Genomic DNA, 13,710 nt, shown 5'->3' on the forward strand with positions numbered 1-13,710 from the left:
TGACGGGCTTAAATCAGGCCGGGCCGAAGCCCGCGGGCCTGATAGAACACAACGGGATGATGAACACTGTTATGATGGCACGGCGTCGTATGAACTGGCTTGGCTCCCAGGCAGTTTTTTATTTTCCCAGTCGCTTTTCTGCCCTTGGCGCCTGTCTCTCAGAACATAGAAGAAGAAGAAGAAAATAGAGAACCACCTGTGCCGATCCTAAACATTTTGTTTTGGTACACAAGGTTTATTCAATTATTTTCTTTCTCATTTTAATTTGTCCGCCATAGTTGTTATCTCTGTTGAACTAAGATATACGATGTTAGGTACGTAAATCTGATTGTACATGAAGTAGACATTTTCCGTTCTGGGTATTTCTTGATTCATTGATTGCGCAACCTTTCTCGGGCTTATATTATTCCTGAATGAAAGAATAAAATAGAAAATCATTTATGCTTGAGTATTCATTTTTCAAAGGAAATTACTTGTAATGTATGAAATAAAATGTTAGTTTAATTTATTTTAGTTGTAATGAAATGATGAAGCATACCCATCGAAATTCAAGGATACTGTTTTTGTATATATGGCAGGAAAGTAACCGTGTTGCTGATTTGCTGTAGTGGGTATCAAAATTTTCCCGGATTGTGAATTGGGTTCTTGACCATAAAGAGAAAGAATTGGTGAAAAACATTAATGGGGAATAATATGAGGGAAGAAATCATGATTTTGGATTGGAACCAGGAGCCTCATGATTCAGTGATCAGATTAGAATCCATACTCAATGAGCTTGAAACTGCCCATGGACGCATTGAAGAACGCATCAGACTACTAGAAGCAGTCACCTTCAGGGCTAGGCAGCGTGATAGGTGGCGACAACCTCATGCTTCCCCTCAGATGGTGAATATCACTGCAGGAGTTGGAGCTTCTGATGCACTAAATGAAGGCATTCAGAATGGGAACGATGCTCTAGCTACCCGAGAAACAGTGGAATCTGGCAAAACCATTAGAGGCGACAAAATGCATTTGGTAGCCAAGGCACTGGGGATGGAGACGAATGCTAAAAAGGCAGAGTCTCGTTCTGGGAGCTTCTTTGATTGTAAGATATGCTTGGACATGGCAAGAGATCCTATATTGACATGTTGTGGTCATTTGTTTTGTTGGCCATGCTTCTGTCAGTTGCCATATGTGGATTCATATGCAAAGGAATGCCCTGAGTGTAAAGGAGAAGTTACTGATAAAAGTCTAATCCCAATTTATGGGAACGGGGATGGTAACTGTTCTCGCAAGTCAAAGGAGTCTGTTCCGATGGCCCCTCCTAGGCCCCGTGCAAACAGGATTGATGGTTTTAGGCAACAGCTTATTAGTCGAGGACCATCTTCTATTTTGATTGAAGAAAGGATTCAGCAAATTAGCGACATGGTTGGTGCAATGGGGGAGAGAAGACGGTCACAGGATCTTCTCGGTTCACATATCATGGCAGAAAGAACTACTTTCGTGCCCAGATCCCAGGCATCACCTGCCATTGAGACAACAAGTCACCCACAGCATGATTCCCTTCAAGTCTCAAGATTATTACAAGGAGCTGCTTCAGTATCTTCCTTTTCTTCAGCATTGAATACTGCAATGAATTCTGCAGAAAGATTAGTCGAGGACCTCGAGGCATACAGTAGTAGTCACCATGTGAGAAGAAACCACCAACAAGCTCCACATATTGGTAATGGAGATACATCTTCAAGCATCGCTGCAGTTTTACACCCAGATAGCCAGACTTCTGATACTGCTGCTGAAATCAATTCTGATGTGCTCCCTTCTGATTCTTTTTTAAGAACTGATACTGTTGTTGTGGACTTGGAAGACCAGACAACGGATTCAGAAATAAATTCTACACTGCCCTCTTCTTCTTCTCGGAGAAGAACTAATCCAAGAGGTTCTGACGTAAACAATGGACATTCATCTGAACGTAGAAGGAGAAGGTTGAGATAAACAAAAAGCTGTTTCCCTGGAGAAATAGATCAAAATGATGCAAGGTTCCTCATTGTGATACTGACGTTTGCAGAAGGTTTCAGATTTTTTCTTCATATGGCTGTGTATGCCAACCATGTATGAAGTTCCGACTGCTGTTAAAAGCATTTTTCAATTCATTCTGTAAAAAGATAGTCAAATGTGTTGTATGGCATCTGGTTATCAATAAGAACACAGTCATGTCTTCTTATTTCCAAGAATTGAACTTTCCATGGAATTTTCAGTGTTGTCCTCTTTCAAGGGATGTATTGATGATAGTTTCTGGTGTTGTGCCATGGCGCAGGGGCCTTTCTATGCGCCAAAGAGCAGTTCATATGTGTAAGTCTTATAGATACTGCTTCTAGTTTTTATGTCTTGTAGGTGCTTTATATCTTGGTATATATATCTACTACTAGCTTTTGAAATCATCAGCTGCTAGTCCTTTAATCTGATACTTTCTTGGATTTTGTTATCACAAGTCCGAAACTAATAGCTAGTTGAAGCGTTCTTTTACCAGACACCAATTTTCTATTTTTCATTGGATTATTTGAAAAGTGTTACAATAAGATCATTTTAATCTATATTTGCCACCCCAACCCTCTAAGTTTGGAAGAAGAAATAAATATAAAGTGCAATGGGATTTTTTGTTGTCCCATAACGTAAGCTGCACCCTGCTATGTTAAATTTGACTTCTTGAAACACCTTGGACATGCAGGTGAAGATCAGGACTACATTTTTCAATTGGCTTTGTATGGGATTTTGACATCTAGTTCTAGAGGTCCACTTTCTATTAAATTATACTTTTGCTTTAAGAACTTAATGCTAATGCCTTTTAGGATGGCAGAAATGTGACAAGGGAACAAATCTACGCACTCAAAATTCAAAAAGGATTTTGATCACTTTTTTTCTTCTTCATTCTTCTTAGGTTTTGATGTCTGAATCATTAATATGTATCTATTTTACTTTTTTGATGTATGATTTTGGTGTCTGCTACTTGGGTCAAAATGCATCAAAATCAAATAGCCACCCTCAATATCCAACTTGGGTTGCAGCACGTATCTTTTCAAAAGTCTTTTATTAGTGAAACGGCATACTTTTGTGTCAAATTGCATTTGACAAATTGTCCTCATCTCTTAATGTCAGTCTATTATATTCTTGGTTGCAATATGTAAGATTCATATCTATCAAAAATGATTGAGAGCTATTTTTTTCATTTGTTTTACTGGTGTTCTTATATGTAATCATAGACCAGGAGGACAATACTTGCACTGCCAAACTCTGAACATCGATGACTTCCAGTTCACCGTCCTTTGGAACAAAAGGTAAACCTTTCCCATATTTAGACTCGAAGGCCAAGACAGTGGGCCCTCAGTTTATTTATTTGATTTTTGATGTTCTGGAATCTGACTTGTGAATTGCTCACTCTGTTATTATAAGACCTAATTTTCTTGTTGATTCTGGAGTTAATGCACCTTACTTTGCTGCTTTCCATATTAGGGCATATAGCATTTACCTCATTTATATTTGTTGTCCGGTTCACCAGCTTCAGTTATGCTTATTTAAGGTGATATGTGAGATGCCATAAAACATTCATAGAACATCAAGTTGATTTCGTCTTTTGTCCATGCCTGATACAGTCCATGAGTATTACATCTATTTACCAAAATGATTTCTTCTGTGACCAAGAGTCATGTATACGTCCTAAGGTAGGCTGGTGATGACTTAAAGAAGTATCAGCCATTGAACGCATATTTAACAGTCTATTTTCCCTCGCTCATCAAGGAAAACTCATTACCGCATCCTAGAATGAGAAATACATGTTTCTGGTTAGAAAATGATCTCCTTCTACCTCTCTTCTCTTAGTAGTAGTTTTTCTATTGATCACTAAAACTAGTTATAACATTCTGTACTACAATAGAGGAGTTACTCTATGAAAGCACCATCTATATGATTTGGTAACAGTGAAAGTGAAGAAGACCTAAAGAGTAAATCAATGTGGGATTTTATGAAGGTGCACCTTCTTTTCAATGAATTTGCCTGGCCTTTTCCTATCTTCCTCTATACATATCTCTAGGTTGTACAGCGTGCTTGAGGGTTTGGTAATGAAATTGTGACATACTTCATAACTGTATTGGTTTAGATGTTTTGCCTCAAAGATGGTCAATGACTTAGTGAATCACTTCAGTGAGAAAGATCAGCTTTTGCCAAAAGGTCGTGTTTGGGTTTCAGTTCAAGATTCAAAAAGATTGAAATGCTGTGATAGCAGACAAAGATGTTTAAAGGAGTAGTTGTTGTTGACATACCATCAGAGGTATTCTTTAAATTTAGAATAGTATTTGGCATGTTTCTCATTGACTATAAATCATGATGTTTAACCTTAACCTCTTGTGTGAGTTTATTGATCTTAAGCAAAGTTTTTTGTAGCATTTCTCAAATTTCGATTTCCTCGCCCATATTTCCCATCATTTAAATTGCTGCCAGCTTATTATTGTTAGGGTTAAACTTGCTACTAAAAGTATGCAAGTTTTTTGTTTTGGATTGAATTCTTTTCTTTTTCCTTTCTTTTCTGAGACTAAAAGAGAAAAACTGAAATTTTATCAGGCAGGAAAAATTTCTGGCGGGAAAGAAATTTGCCATGGCCAGGTGCAGGGTTTTAATAAGCAACATATGCCAGTTATGAAAACGATGGTTAATCCTCCACTGGTAGATAGGTTACTTGTAAGCTTCGAGTCCTCAATCATGTAGAATTGAACCATGCTCCAAGAACCTCATCTGCTTACCAGTTTGCTACTTCACTCAAAGAACTGATTATTTGTACATATGCTGCTAAGGCTTGGGATTTTTTTTTGCAGGAGGACTTTGCACCTTTATAGTGGCCTACTTTTGCTTCAAGCGTTCTTCAGCTTGTTGTACTCCAGCCAGCTGATTTGGTCAAGACTAAAATGTTCTGCACTGGAGATTGAAATTATATCTGGGTTAGGTGGAGAAACTTGTTAGTGATGGTATGACCATTTTATTTATGTTATGTTGTACTCGAATGTTGTTCTAATTTGTGTGTTTCCTGTTTATGTGGATGAAATAAAATTTGAAAATTTTTTTAAGGTTAAAAATATTCATAAGTAAAAAATTAACAGGAAAAAATAAAGAATTGATGTTAAAATAAAATTTGAACAATGAATAAAATTGAGGTATCAAATTTTGTGACTGCAATACAGTGGATACACAGTGATGGCCAATGGAGCTCTTGATTTGCAATTGGTGTGGTTCAAGAATACAAAGATGATGATTGTTTTCGACCCTCTTGACCGGGCAGAAGCCATGGAACATCCTCGGCGAGACCCTCCAATCTTTCTTGCTAAGTGCCAGCTTTCTTGGAAAGGTTTGGTGAATTTCAGTATTGTGACTGTGTATGTGGAAGGGTTTTTACCATCACCAGTGGGATTATGGGTGGAGCAGCTACGGTACAACTGCCGTGGGATGGGATACTGGGAACAAAGAATGTATTAAGAAATGCGAGGTAAGAAAAGTCTCTTTGTAAGAGAGGCTGGGGCTAATAATAAGTGAAGTTGATAAATAATTGGTGTGTAGCATGGCAGCGTATCTGAGCATACTGCAGAAGCTAAGGGCTCATTATGGGATTGCTTCTATAGGTAACACTTATTCAGATAAGTGCTCTTACTAGAAAAATGTTGAAATTTTTGTAACAAGTTCAAGCGCTTCATTCAAATGCTTTTGGAAAAAATCATAGCAAGTGTTTCTTCAAAAACCGATTTTATGACCTATAAGCACTTTTAAAAGTTTCTACTAAACGCACTGAAAAGCACTCCGAAACACTGAACACTTGTCGCCTATGATAATAAGTTGATGACCATGGATGCATTTTCGGTTTGTTTTTCCTTGTGCGGAAGATGATGAGACTTATTAAGCATGAAGCATGAACAATGTTTGCGGTGTGTCTGGCAACTTTTACATTTTGGGGGCCAAGTCAGTCGGGTTATGTTTAATTATGATGCATGTAATGATTCTAATGATGATGGATGACTGACTGCCAGACATTTTGACAATGATATTTTTCCCATCGTCGTCCCTCTCCATGATTGCTTTGCGAATTGCATTGCTCTTCTTCACAGACCTTATCATTCAATTCATCGCATTTGGCCGGCCTCCTATCTTTTTCACTAATCATTCTTCCAATATCCTTTTCTTGTTTTTTTAATATAAATTATACATAAAAGTCCATGCAAATATAATATATATTATGGCATCAATTTTGGATTTATGATTTTCTATATATAATTTGTAAAATGAAAAGATGTGATGGCAACTTTCCAAATTCTATCAAATCAAGTTCGTATTATGACAAGTGAGAACTAAAAGCAAACTAGGATATACTGATTAGAGGGTAACAAATAACAAGTTGACAAGCCTTTATCAATACGCTGGAAGATGATGATCTTTTTCCTTTTTTCTTCAATTAAAGAAAAATGGGATTTGTTGTGGAATACTGTTAACCACTTGCATATTCGACAAGTATGAAATTTTATACACAAGGACTCAATCGTATTAATAATAAAACCATTTATTATGTATTATATTTTATTTAATTATCAAAAATACTAGACTTACGACCACAACAAATCCTAGCATTACCCTTTGATTATTATTCCCCTATCCGACTTCATATTCTTCAACAAATACAATATATTATTAATTGTATAAAAGGTTAGGTTAGGGTGAGGAATTGAATGGGTCGATGACGATGTAATGTAATGATGAAGATTGACCGACTGTCATGCACGCCTTGTCAAAGTTTATTTAGTCCGACTTTTGTTGGCTCTGTCTGCCTCTGCCACAATCTCAAGCTCTCATTTTCAAATTCTGTTGGGTGGCCATCATATGATGATTAATATTCATTTAAAACAGTTAATTAATAATTATCAAAACTAAAACCATGAACACCAAAAAAAGAAAAAGGGATCATATTACATGACCACTTTTTTAGGTTGTTTATAATGTTGACAATTCTAAATCAAATTAGAATGAGATCCACTATATTAATTTAGATTTTTATAGAAATCCTGGCTGTTAAGAGAGAGAGAGAGAGAGAATGCTTTAGATTCGGAGTTCTTCGGCTTTTGGTGGACTTACGTCGATTTATTCTTTCTTTAGCAAATTTATTATTTCATATCTGGACTATTTTTGGTTGTGTCTTATCTTGCGAGGCTGCTCTTGAGGTGTTGTGGTTTGGTTATGGTAGATCCACTTCTCATTGATGCATTGATGTCTTGGAGTAATTAGGTTGCACTCTTTATGTCATGTCTCGAAGGAAGATTAGCGGCGGTTGGTTTTCCTTTGCTGTCATTGTTTTAATTTTTATTTTTGGTTTAGTTTGTTCAATAAAGTCCAGAAACTCTATGAGTTTTCTATGTTTTTTCTCTTATAATATCAGAAACTTGGTTGAGTTTGTTGGATGTTCTTATTCTCTCTAGGAGAGTTATGCCGGTTAGCGGCTAGTTTTTTTTCTTAATGACATTGAACCAGATTTGGAAAAATTATTGCGGTTAAGAAGGGTTATAGAAAAGTTATTTTCGAGAGTGATTCTCCCCAAATCGTGTTAAAACTTTTCGGCTAGCTCAGGTCACTGGATAAGTTTTACTCATGTATGGCATATTATTGTTAGGATATTCGGAATTGGTTTAGTAATATATACGTTGTTTTTGTTTGTTTTTTGTATAGGCATTTAAAAGTTGCATTTGACAGTTTAGAAATGTTTCTATTTTTCTATAAGAGGAATGCTAGCAACATTTTCTTTAACCTTCTCTTTTTTCTTCATGACATGTGTTACTTCTATCTCACTTAAAACAATGTAATTAATGCATTATATAAACTAACTTTTATTTTCCAAATTTACCCATATTAAATATATTAACTTTCATATTTCCACACATCCAATTTTTTTAGAGTGCTACTAAACGAACCCAAAATTAACTGAGTACACCCTACTATAAAAGTATATATTGAATTACTGATTTACCCTAATATAAAATGACCAAAAAGGATATATGAAATTGTGAAACAAATATAATTTTAATAAGTACACCCTACTAACCATATTCAACCCTAATCAAGAGATTGCTTGTCCTATTGTGTTTTTAACGAAAGAGGTTGTGATTGCAAGAAGTTGGAATTGCACAAAAAGTATCAACAGTTTTAGTAGAAGCATAAATCCATATTAAAAGTTAAAGATTTATAAACACTACTAAAAAAAATCAAGCTGAAAATCAACTATAAAATAATGCTACAAATATTAGGGTGTACTAGAGGTATTTTTCGTAGTTTTATAGGGTGTACTTAGTTAATTTTACATTTTAATTAAAATATTAGGGTGTACTCAATTAATTTTAGGGTTGGTTTAGCAGCACTCATTTTTTATTTATAAAAAAACTAAATAAAATTAAAGTCATGAACGCAGAAACAAAAAGAAGTAATTGAACGCAGAAAGTGAACATCCACCAAAGCTCCACACACAACCTCGTCTTCCACCCCACCCCGGCCGCAGCAACCCCTCTCCTCCTTGCCGCCAACAAAGCCTCCTTTCCATGTCAAGAGCAAAAGATGTCGTCTTGCTCCTGAACATCCATGGGTTATGCTATGTTCTCATCCCTTTCAACATAGATAATTGCTTTTTAAGTCTGAAGTGATTAGAAAGTTCATGAATTGCTTTTTGAGTCTAAATAATTTATCTTGTTTGATATGGATCCATATCTAATATGGGAAAGAGAGGGAGAAAAGAAGGTGTTTCCGGTGGCGAGGAGGAAGGGGCTTGCAGGCGTGGTTGGGTGTTCTCTTTTTTTGGGTCTGATTTTTGTTTTATCTTTAAGAATTAGACTTTGTGTTTTCCATGTTGATAAAAGAAACAGGAGAATTGGACTGGTATATCAAGGGCAAATATGGAAACACAATTAATATTTTTTCTATAATTAAAAACATTGATTTAAGTAAAAGAGAAGTGATCTATGTTACGACGAGAAGAGAGAAGATCTAAAAAAAACATTAAAAAAAAGTTATAAGCATTTCCCGTTCTACAAATAATGTGATGCTACTGATGATACAACAATTATTTGGTTTTCTTACAAACAAACAAAAGAAGAAGCAATTATTTGATTTTTATTGGGGCAGCAAAGCAGTCTAGCAGCCCAGCAGGATTTCTTGAAGATGCAAAAAAGTTGGGAAATCTAATGGATTTGATTTGACATGTGCTGCCTGCCTGCCTGCCTGCCTGCCTGCCCGCCCGCCCAATTAATACTCAAATCTTTTTATTTTTCATCTCTCTATCTATCTTTCTCGTGCTAATCGAAATCCAATCACCCTTTTTTCTTCATCTTCATCTCTGTTAAATGAATTGAAACCAAACATGTTTAATTTTCCAACTAACCAAATGAAACGGTTCAAACTTTTTAAGCTTTTCATCTGATCTGATGATGATGGAGCCAGCAATATGCTTACACGTCTCCGTTTTATGTCTCTGTGTTCCCTCAACAGGGAGGGGAAGAAGAAGAGTGCGTTATGTTTAGTTGGTTGGTTGGTTGGATGCCAAAAGTCAGCGGTCTTCATTATGCCTTCACCTCAATCCTTCCAGAATCCATTAACTGTCGATTACACCCGGAACAAAATCTTTCTAATTACTCTTACCGCCTCTTGCTTGCTCTCTCGTCAATGTAAATACTTTCATCAGCTGATAAATTCTGCGTACTGGTTTTTTAATTATAGAAAAATGCTAATCGATTTTGTCTTTCGAGTTAATGTTAAGCTTGACCAATTTTACACAATAAATGTGCCGCGATGACAACGAGTCTCGCTAGCATTTCTCTTTATAATATTGAGACAACATATTAATCTTCCTAAGTTAATGACATTAGCAAACATAATTATAAGACATAAAGTTAACTTGAAAAGGAAAAAGAGTATAATTAATCTTAAATTGAATCAAACAAAAACAAATGGGGAGGCACACATTGGACAATTCAAGGTGATCGCGATCATGAATGTTTTTCACACTATAATTCCAGCAGAAACCAACATGCATGAGCACGAGAGTGCTTTGCGAGATGATTATTATTTTATGTGTAGCTAATTTTGTCAGCCACTTTGCTTAAAGTACGTGATGTGCATGAGTGACATCCTATGATCATTACACATTATGAACAAAGCACCAAGTTTAAGTAGAATATCTTTAAATAAACGCAACTTTTTTTTTAGAACGCGTATTGATTTTCTCAATTTATAACCTTTAATCATGATTCTGGATTTTTTTTCATCATGATACATGTTTCTTTTGACAATGTCTTGCCATATAATATGTGTGTGTGTATATATATATATATGTGTGTATATATATACATATCACTGTATTTCTTCGCCTTCAAATATTCAAACCAATCTGATTAACTTGACTTTCAATCCAACCGTTAAAGTCCACATGCAAAATTGTTAACAATTAATCTTAGATAACATATATTCAAAGTTAGTTTGAAAATTTGAAGTCTACAAACCTCTCGTAGAGAACTTTCCTCTACCCCGGGGAAGAAGAAGAAGAAGAAGACGTTGTGGCAGTTTGGATCCTGCACATGCGAAAACAGTCCTCGCCCAATTAAGAGCGGGTCTTTGTTTGGTGAGGAAAATTGTTATTTTCTTGCCACAAGCTACTAGCTAGAGGTGTAGAAATAGTTTTAAATGACGCCACATCACATCAGTTGTTGGAAATATACCTTGAACTAGTATTATTATTTTTTTCTTCTGAACTTAACCACTCATCCATGACGATATTTTAGCCCAAAAGAGTTTTGGTGTAACACGGTAACTTTTAGAAGTTAGAGGTTCTATTCTAAATTCAATCGATAATGATAATGAGAAGAATAACCCGACTCCTAATAAAGTCCATTCTAAATTTGATCAAAATAAAAAATTGTCCATTCTAAGTCACTTAATTTTCTGATATGGGACATTTCTTCACCACCTCCGAGTAATTACCTGAGTTTCAGTGGGCAGCGTAAGGAGAAATCAAAAGAGTAGGCCCAATGTGATTGACTAGTGAAATGATCAGGCGCCTTCCTTGGATGAGAAGGGATCGTAGGGACCAAGTCACCAAAGCGATTGACTGACTGAGGATTGAGGATTGAGGATTCGCAAAATCTTGAACAAAAGTCTCGTCTTCTCTCCTGCTTTGCTTTGCTTTGCTTTATGAGCTTCTTGCTTTTTCCTCTCCTTCACAGTTCACTAATAAAAATTGGCTTTCACGTGTGTTTGTCAACCTCAGTAAGGCTTGTCGGTCAAACTGGTTTCCCACAACCTTCATCCCCAATTATTATTATTGTACTGTTTTTTTTTTTAACCCCAAAAAAAAAAAAAAAAAAAAAGTTTCAAGAAAGAAAACGAATAAGAAAAGGTGACTTGGGTCTGCGGTTGTATGGTTTGACAGATGCAATTTATGGTCTCCCATTCCTCTCTCTATAAAAAAGACTCTTTTCCAGGAGATCTTTGCTTTTTAATCAATAATCAGTCCAAACTTCCAAACCAAACCAAACCCCATTGAAGCTGGAGAAGCTCTCTTCCTCTTCCTCTTCCTCTTCCTCTTCTGTAAATGAAAGATGGAGCTCTGTTTGAGCTTAGGAGATGTGCAAGCTCCTGCAGAGCCATTTGGGTTAGTCTCATCATCATCATCAGAGAAGCCTCGTGATGATCGGGTCATCATGGCCGCCTCCAAAACGACAGGGTTTTGCATGAGCTTATCAATCGGTCCAAGCTGTGACAGCAGTACGAGTACTAGTCCTAGAGAAGCAGGTCAACAACTTGATAGAAATGATCATCAAAATGATGATGATCTAAGTAGGTTTAGTGCTGCTTGTGGTTCCAAATCAGATGTACCAGTCCAACTTGATCTTCTCCCCCACACTCCTGTAGCCCCCAGAAGCAGCAGCCATGGCTTCCCTTGGCCCACTCCTTCAGATCAAAACGGTGAGAGGCTCCAATACAATCCCACCTTTACCAATAAGATCTTGTGTGTATGTGTATGTTTGTTTTTTTTTTTTCTTTCTTTTTCACAATTTTAGTTAATTTAATTTGTGACAATTATTATTATTTTTCTGGTAATAATTGGGTTGGGATAGTAGGAGGAGGAGGGGGCTCATCAGAAAACGTGAACAGAGTGGAGGAAGTGGCGGCGGTGTCATCGTCGCCGACAAACAGTGGTGCGTCGTCGTTTCAGATGGATATAGGGTTATACAGCAGCAATTACAGGGGCAGTGGAGGAAAGAGGAGTCACTCTCCAGAAGCAGAAGGGGATGAGGGAGAAAGGCAATCTAATTCTAGAGCAAGTGATGAGGATGACATCAATGGCATCAACACCAGGAAGAAGCTCAGGCTCTCTAAAGAACAGTCTGCTTTTCTTGAAGAAAGCTTCAAAGAACACCACACTCTCAACCCTGTAAGTATACTATCCTAACACAAAAGAATATCATACATCCATATTCCATACATACTGAAATGTTGTGTCTTTATGTGAATCTGGACCATACAAAAACAATATCCATACAAATATATATATATATATATATATATTTATTTAATTTATGATATTACAATGTTGGCAGAAGCAAAAGCTAGCGCTGGCAAAACAGCTTAATCTTCGTCCAAGACAAGTAGAAGTTTGGTTCCAGAATAGAAGAGCAAGGTATATATACATCTATATTATATATTAATTCCCAGCAAGACTATGTTATTCTTGATGATAAAAGTAAGGCTTTATCTTTCTCTTTTTTTTTTTTTTACAAAAAAAATAATAATAATAATAATCTGTAAATGATGATGATAGTGATGATGAATGATGATGTAAGTGCAGGACGAAGCTGAAGCAAACGGAGGTTGACTGTGAGTTTCTCAAGAGATGCTGTGAGACACTAACGGAAGAGAACAGAAGGCTACACAAAGAGCTACAGGAGTTGAGGGCTTTGAAGACTCATCATCATTCAAACCCATTCTACATGCAATCACCAGCCACAACCCTCACCATGTGCCCTTCCTGTGAGCGCATCGCCACCACCAACACCACCACCACCACCACCACCAACAACAAAACAACTACAAAAGCCCAAGCAGAAGCAGATGGCTTCCCAAGATTCTATCCATTTTCTCAACCCCAATCCCATCACTCTTCTGCAGCTTCATGATCACATTTTGTCACATATTTATTTAATATATACAGCTTCCTTCCAAACTGGGTTACATTAAATTTGATTAATTTGGGGGGTGTGTGTGTACATACATATATAGACAAAAGTATTAGGGAAATGATCAATAGCTTTTATTCATGTTGTGGTATTTATGGAATTGGATTTTCTTTTTTGTCTTTTCCCCTTGCTCAAAGCCCCATCCGTTTGATAGAACCAGAGAGGATAAAAGAACAAATTATTTATAGGATCAATAAGAAAAATACTTCTCTCCTTCCTCTGTAAGTAGGAACTTTCTAAAGTTTTTCTTTTTATATGTTTTTGATGAATTATTTTTACACAAGTGTTAAACCGTGATTCAGAGGACTTCTACAAGCTAATGGTCCTATAACCATCCTCCTCTTTTTCAATCTTCTTCTGTTTTGTTATTTGGTAATATTTTTGGTTGAATGAATGAATCAAAGGGTTGTTGAGTTTTTTGATTGGCCGAGGTTGA

At 36.4% G+C, this 13,710-nt stretch overlaps 3 protein-coding genes across 6 annotated transcripts; all 3 read left to right on the forward strand.

Moving 5' to 3' along the window:
• Window positions 1–116: 116 nt before the first annotated feature.
• LOC117619922 lies at window positions 117–2,215 on the forward strand. Of its 3 annotated transcripts, none has more exons than XM_034349990.1 (2): window positions 117–224; window positions 579–2,215. In XM_034349990.1, the coding sequence occupies exon 2, from the start codon at window positions 682–684 to the stop codon at window positions 1,969–1,971; it is 1,290 nt and encodes a 429-aa protein (XP_034205881.1). In that variant the 5' UTR covers window positions 117–224; window positions 579–681; the 3' UTR covers window positions 1,972–2,215. The 3 variants fall into 3 exon arrangements, with proteins under 3 accessions (XP_034205881.1, XP_034205882.1, XP_034205880.1); XM_034349991.1 differs by having other exon boundaries at window positions 120–233; XM_034349989.1 differs by having other exon boundaries at window positions 136–314.
• A 3-nt stretch (window positions 2,216–2,218) lies between these two features.
• Window positions 2,219–5,716, forward strand: LOC117619923. The gene is made up of 3 exons (XM_034349992.1): window positions 2,219–2,328; window positions 3,237–3,311; window positions 4,130–5,716. The coding sequence occupies exons 1-3, from the start codon at window positions 2,222–2,224 to the stop codon at window positions 4,275–4,277; spliced, it is 330 nt and encodes a 109-aa protein (XP_034205883.1). The 5' UTR covers window positions 2,219–2,221; the 3' UTR covers window positions 4,278–5,716.
• Window positions 5,717–11,464: 5,748 nt separating this feature from the next.
• Window positions 11,465–13,487, forward strand: LOC117620373 (homeobox-leucine zipper protein HOX11-like). 2 transcript variants are annotated; one of them, XM_034350554.1, is made up of 4 exons: window positions 11,465–12,003; window positions 12,156–12,472; window positions 12,639–12,718; window positions 12,887–13,487. In XM_034350554.1, the coding sequence occupies exons 1-4, from the start codon at window positions 11,637–11,639 to the stop codon at window positions 13,212–13,214; spliced, it is 1,092 nt and encodes a 363-aa protein (XP_034206445.1). In that variant the 5' UTR covers window positions 11,465–11,636; the 3' UTR covers window positions 13,215–13,487. The 2 variants fall into 2 exon arrangements, with proteins under 2 accessions (XP_034206445.1, XP_034206447.1); XM_034350556.1 differs by having other exon boundaries at window positions 12,159–12,472.
• The last annotated feature ends 223 nt before the right edge of the window (window positions 13,488–13,710 follow it).

This window comes from Prunus dulcis, chromosome 2, assembly GCF_902201215.1.
Source record: "Prunus dulcis chromosome 2, ALMONDv2, whole genome shotgun sequence".
In the NCBI taxonomy this organism is placed as follows: domain Eukaryota; kingdom Viridiplantae; phylum Streptophyta; class Magnoliopsida; order Rosales; family Rosaceae; genus Prunus; species Prunus dulcis.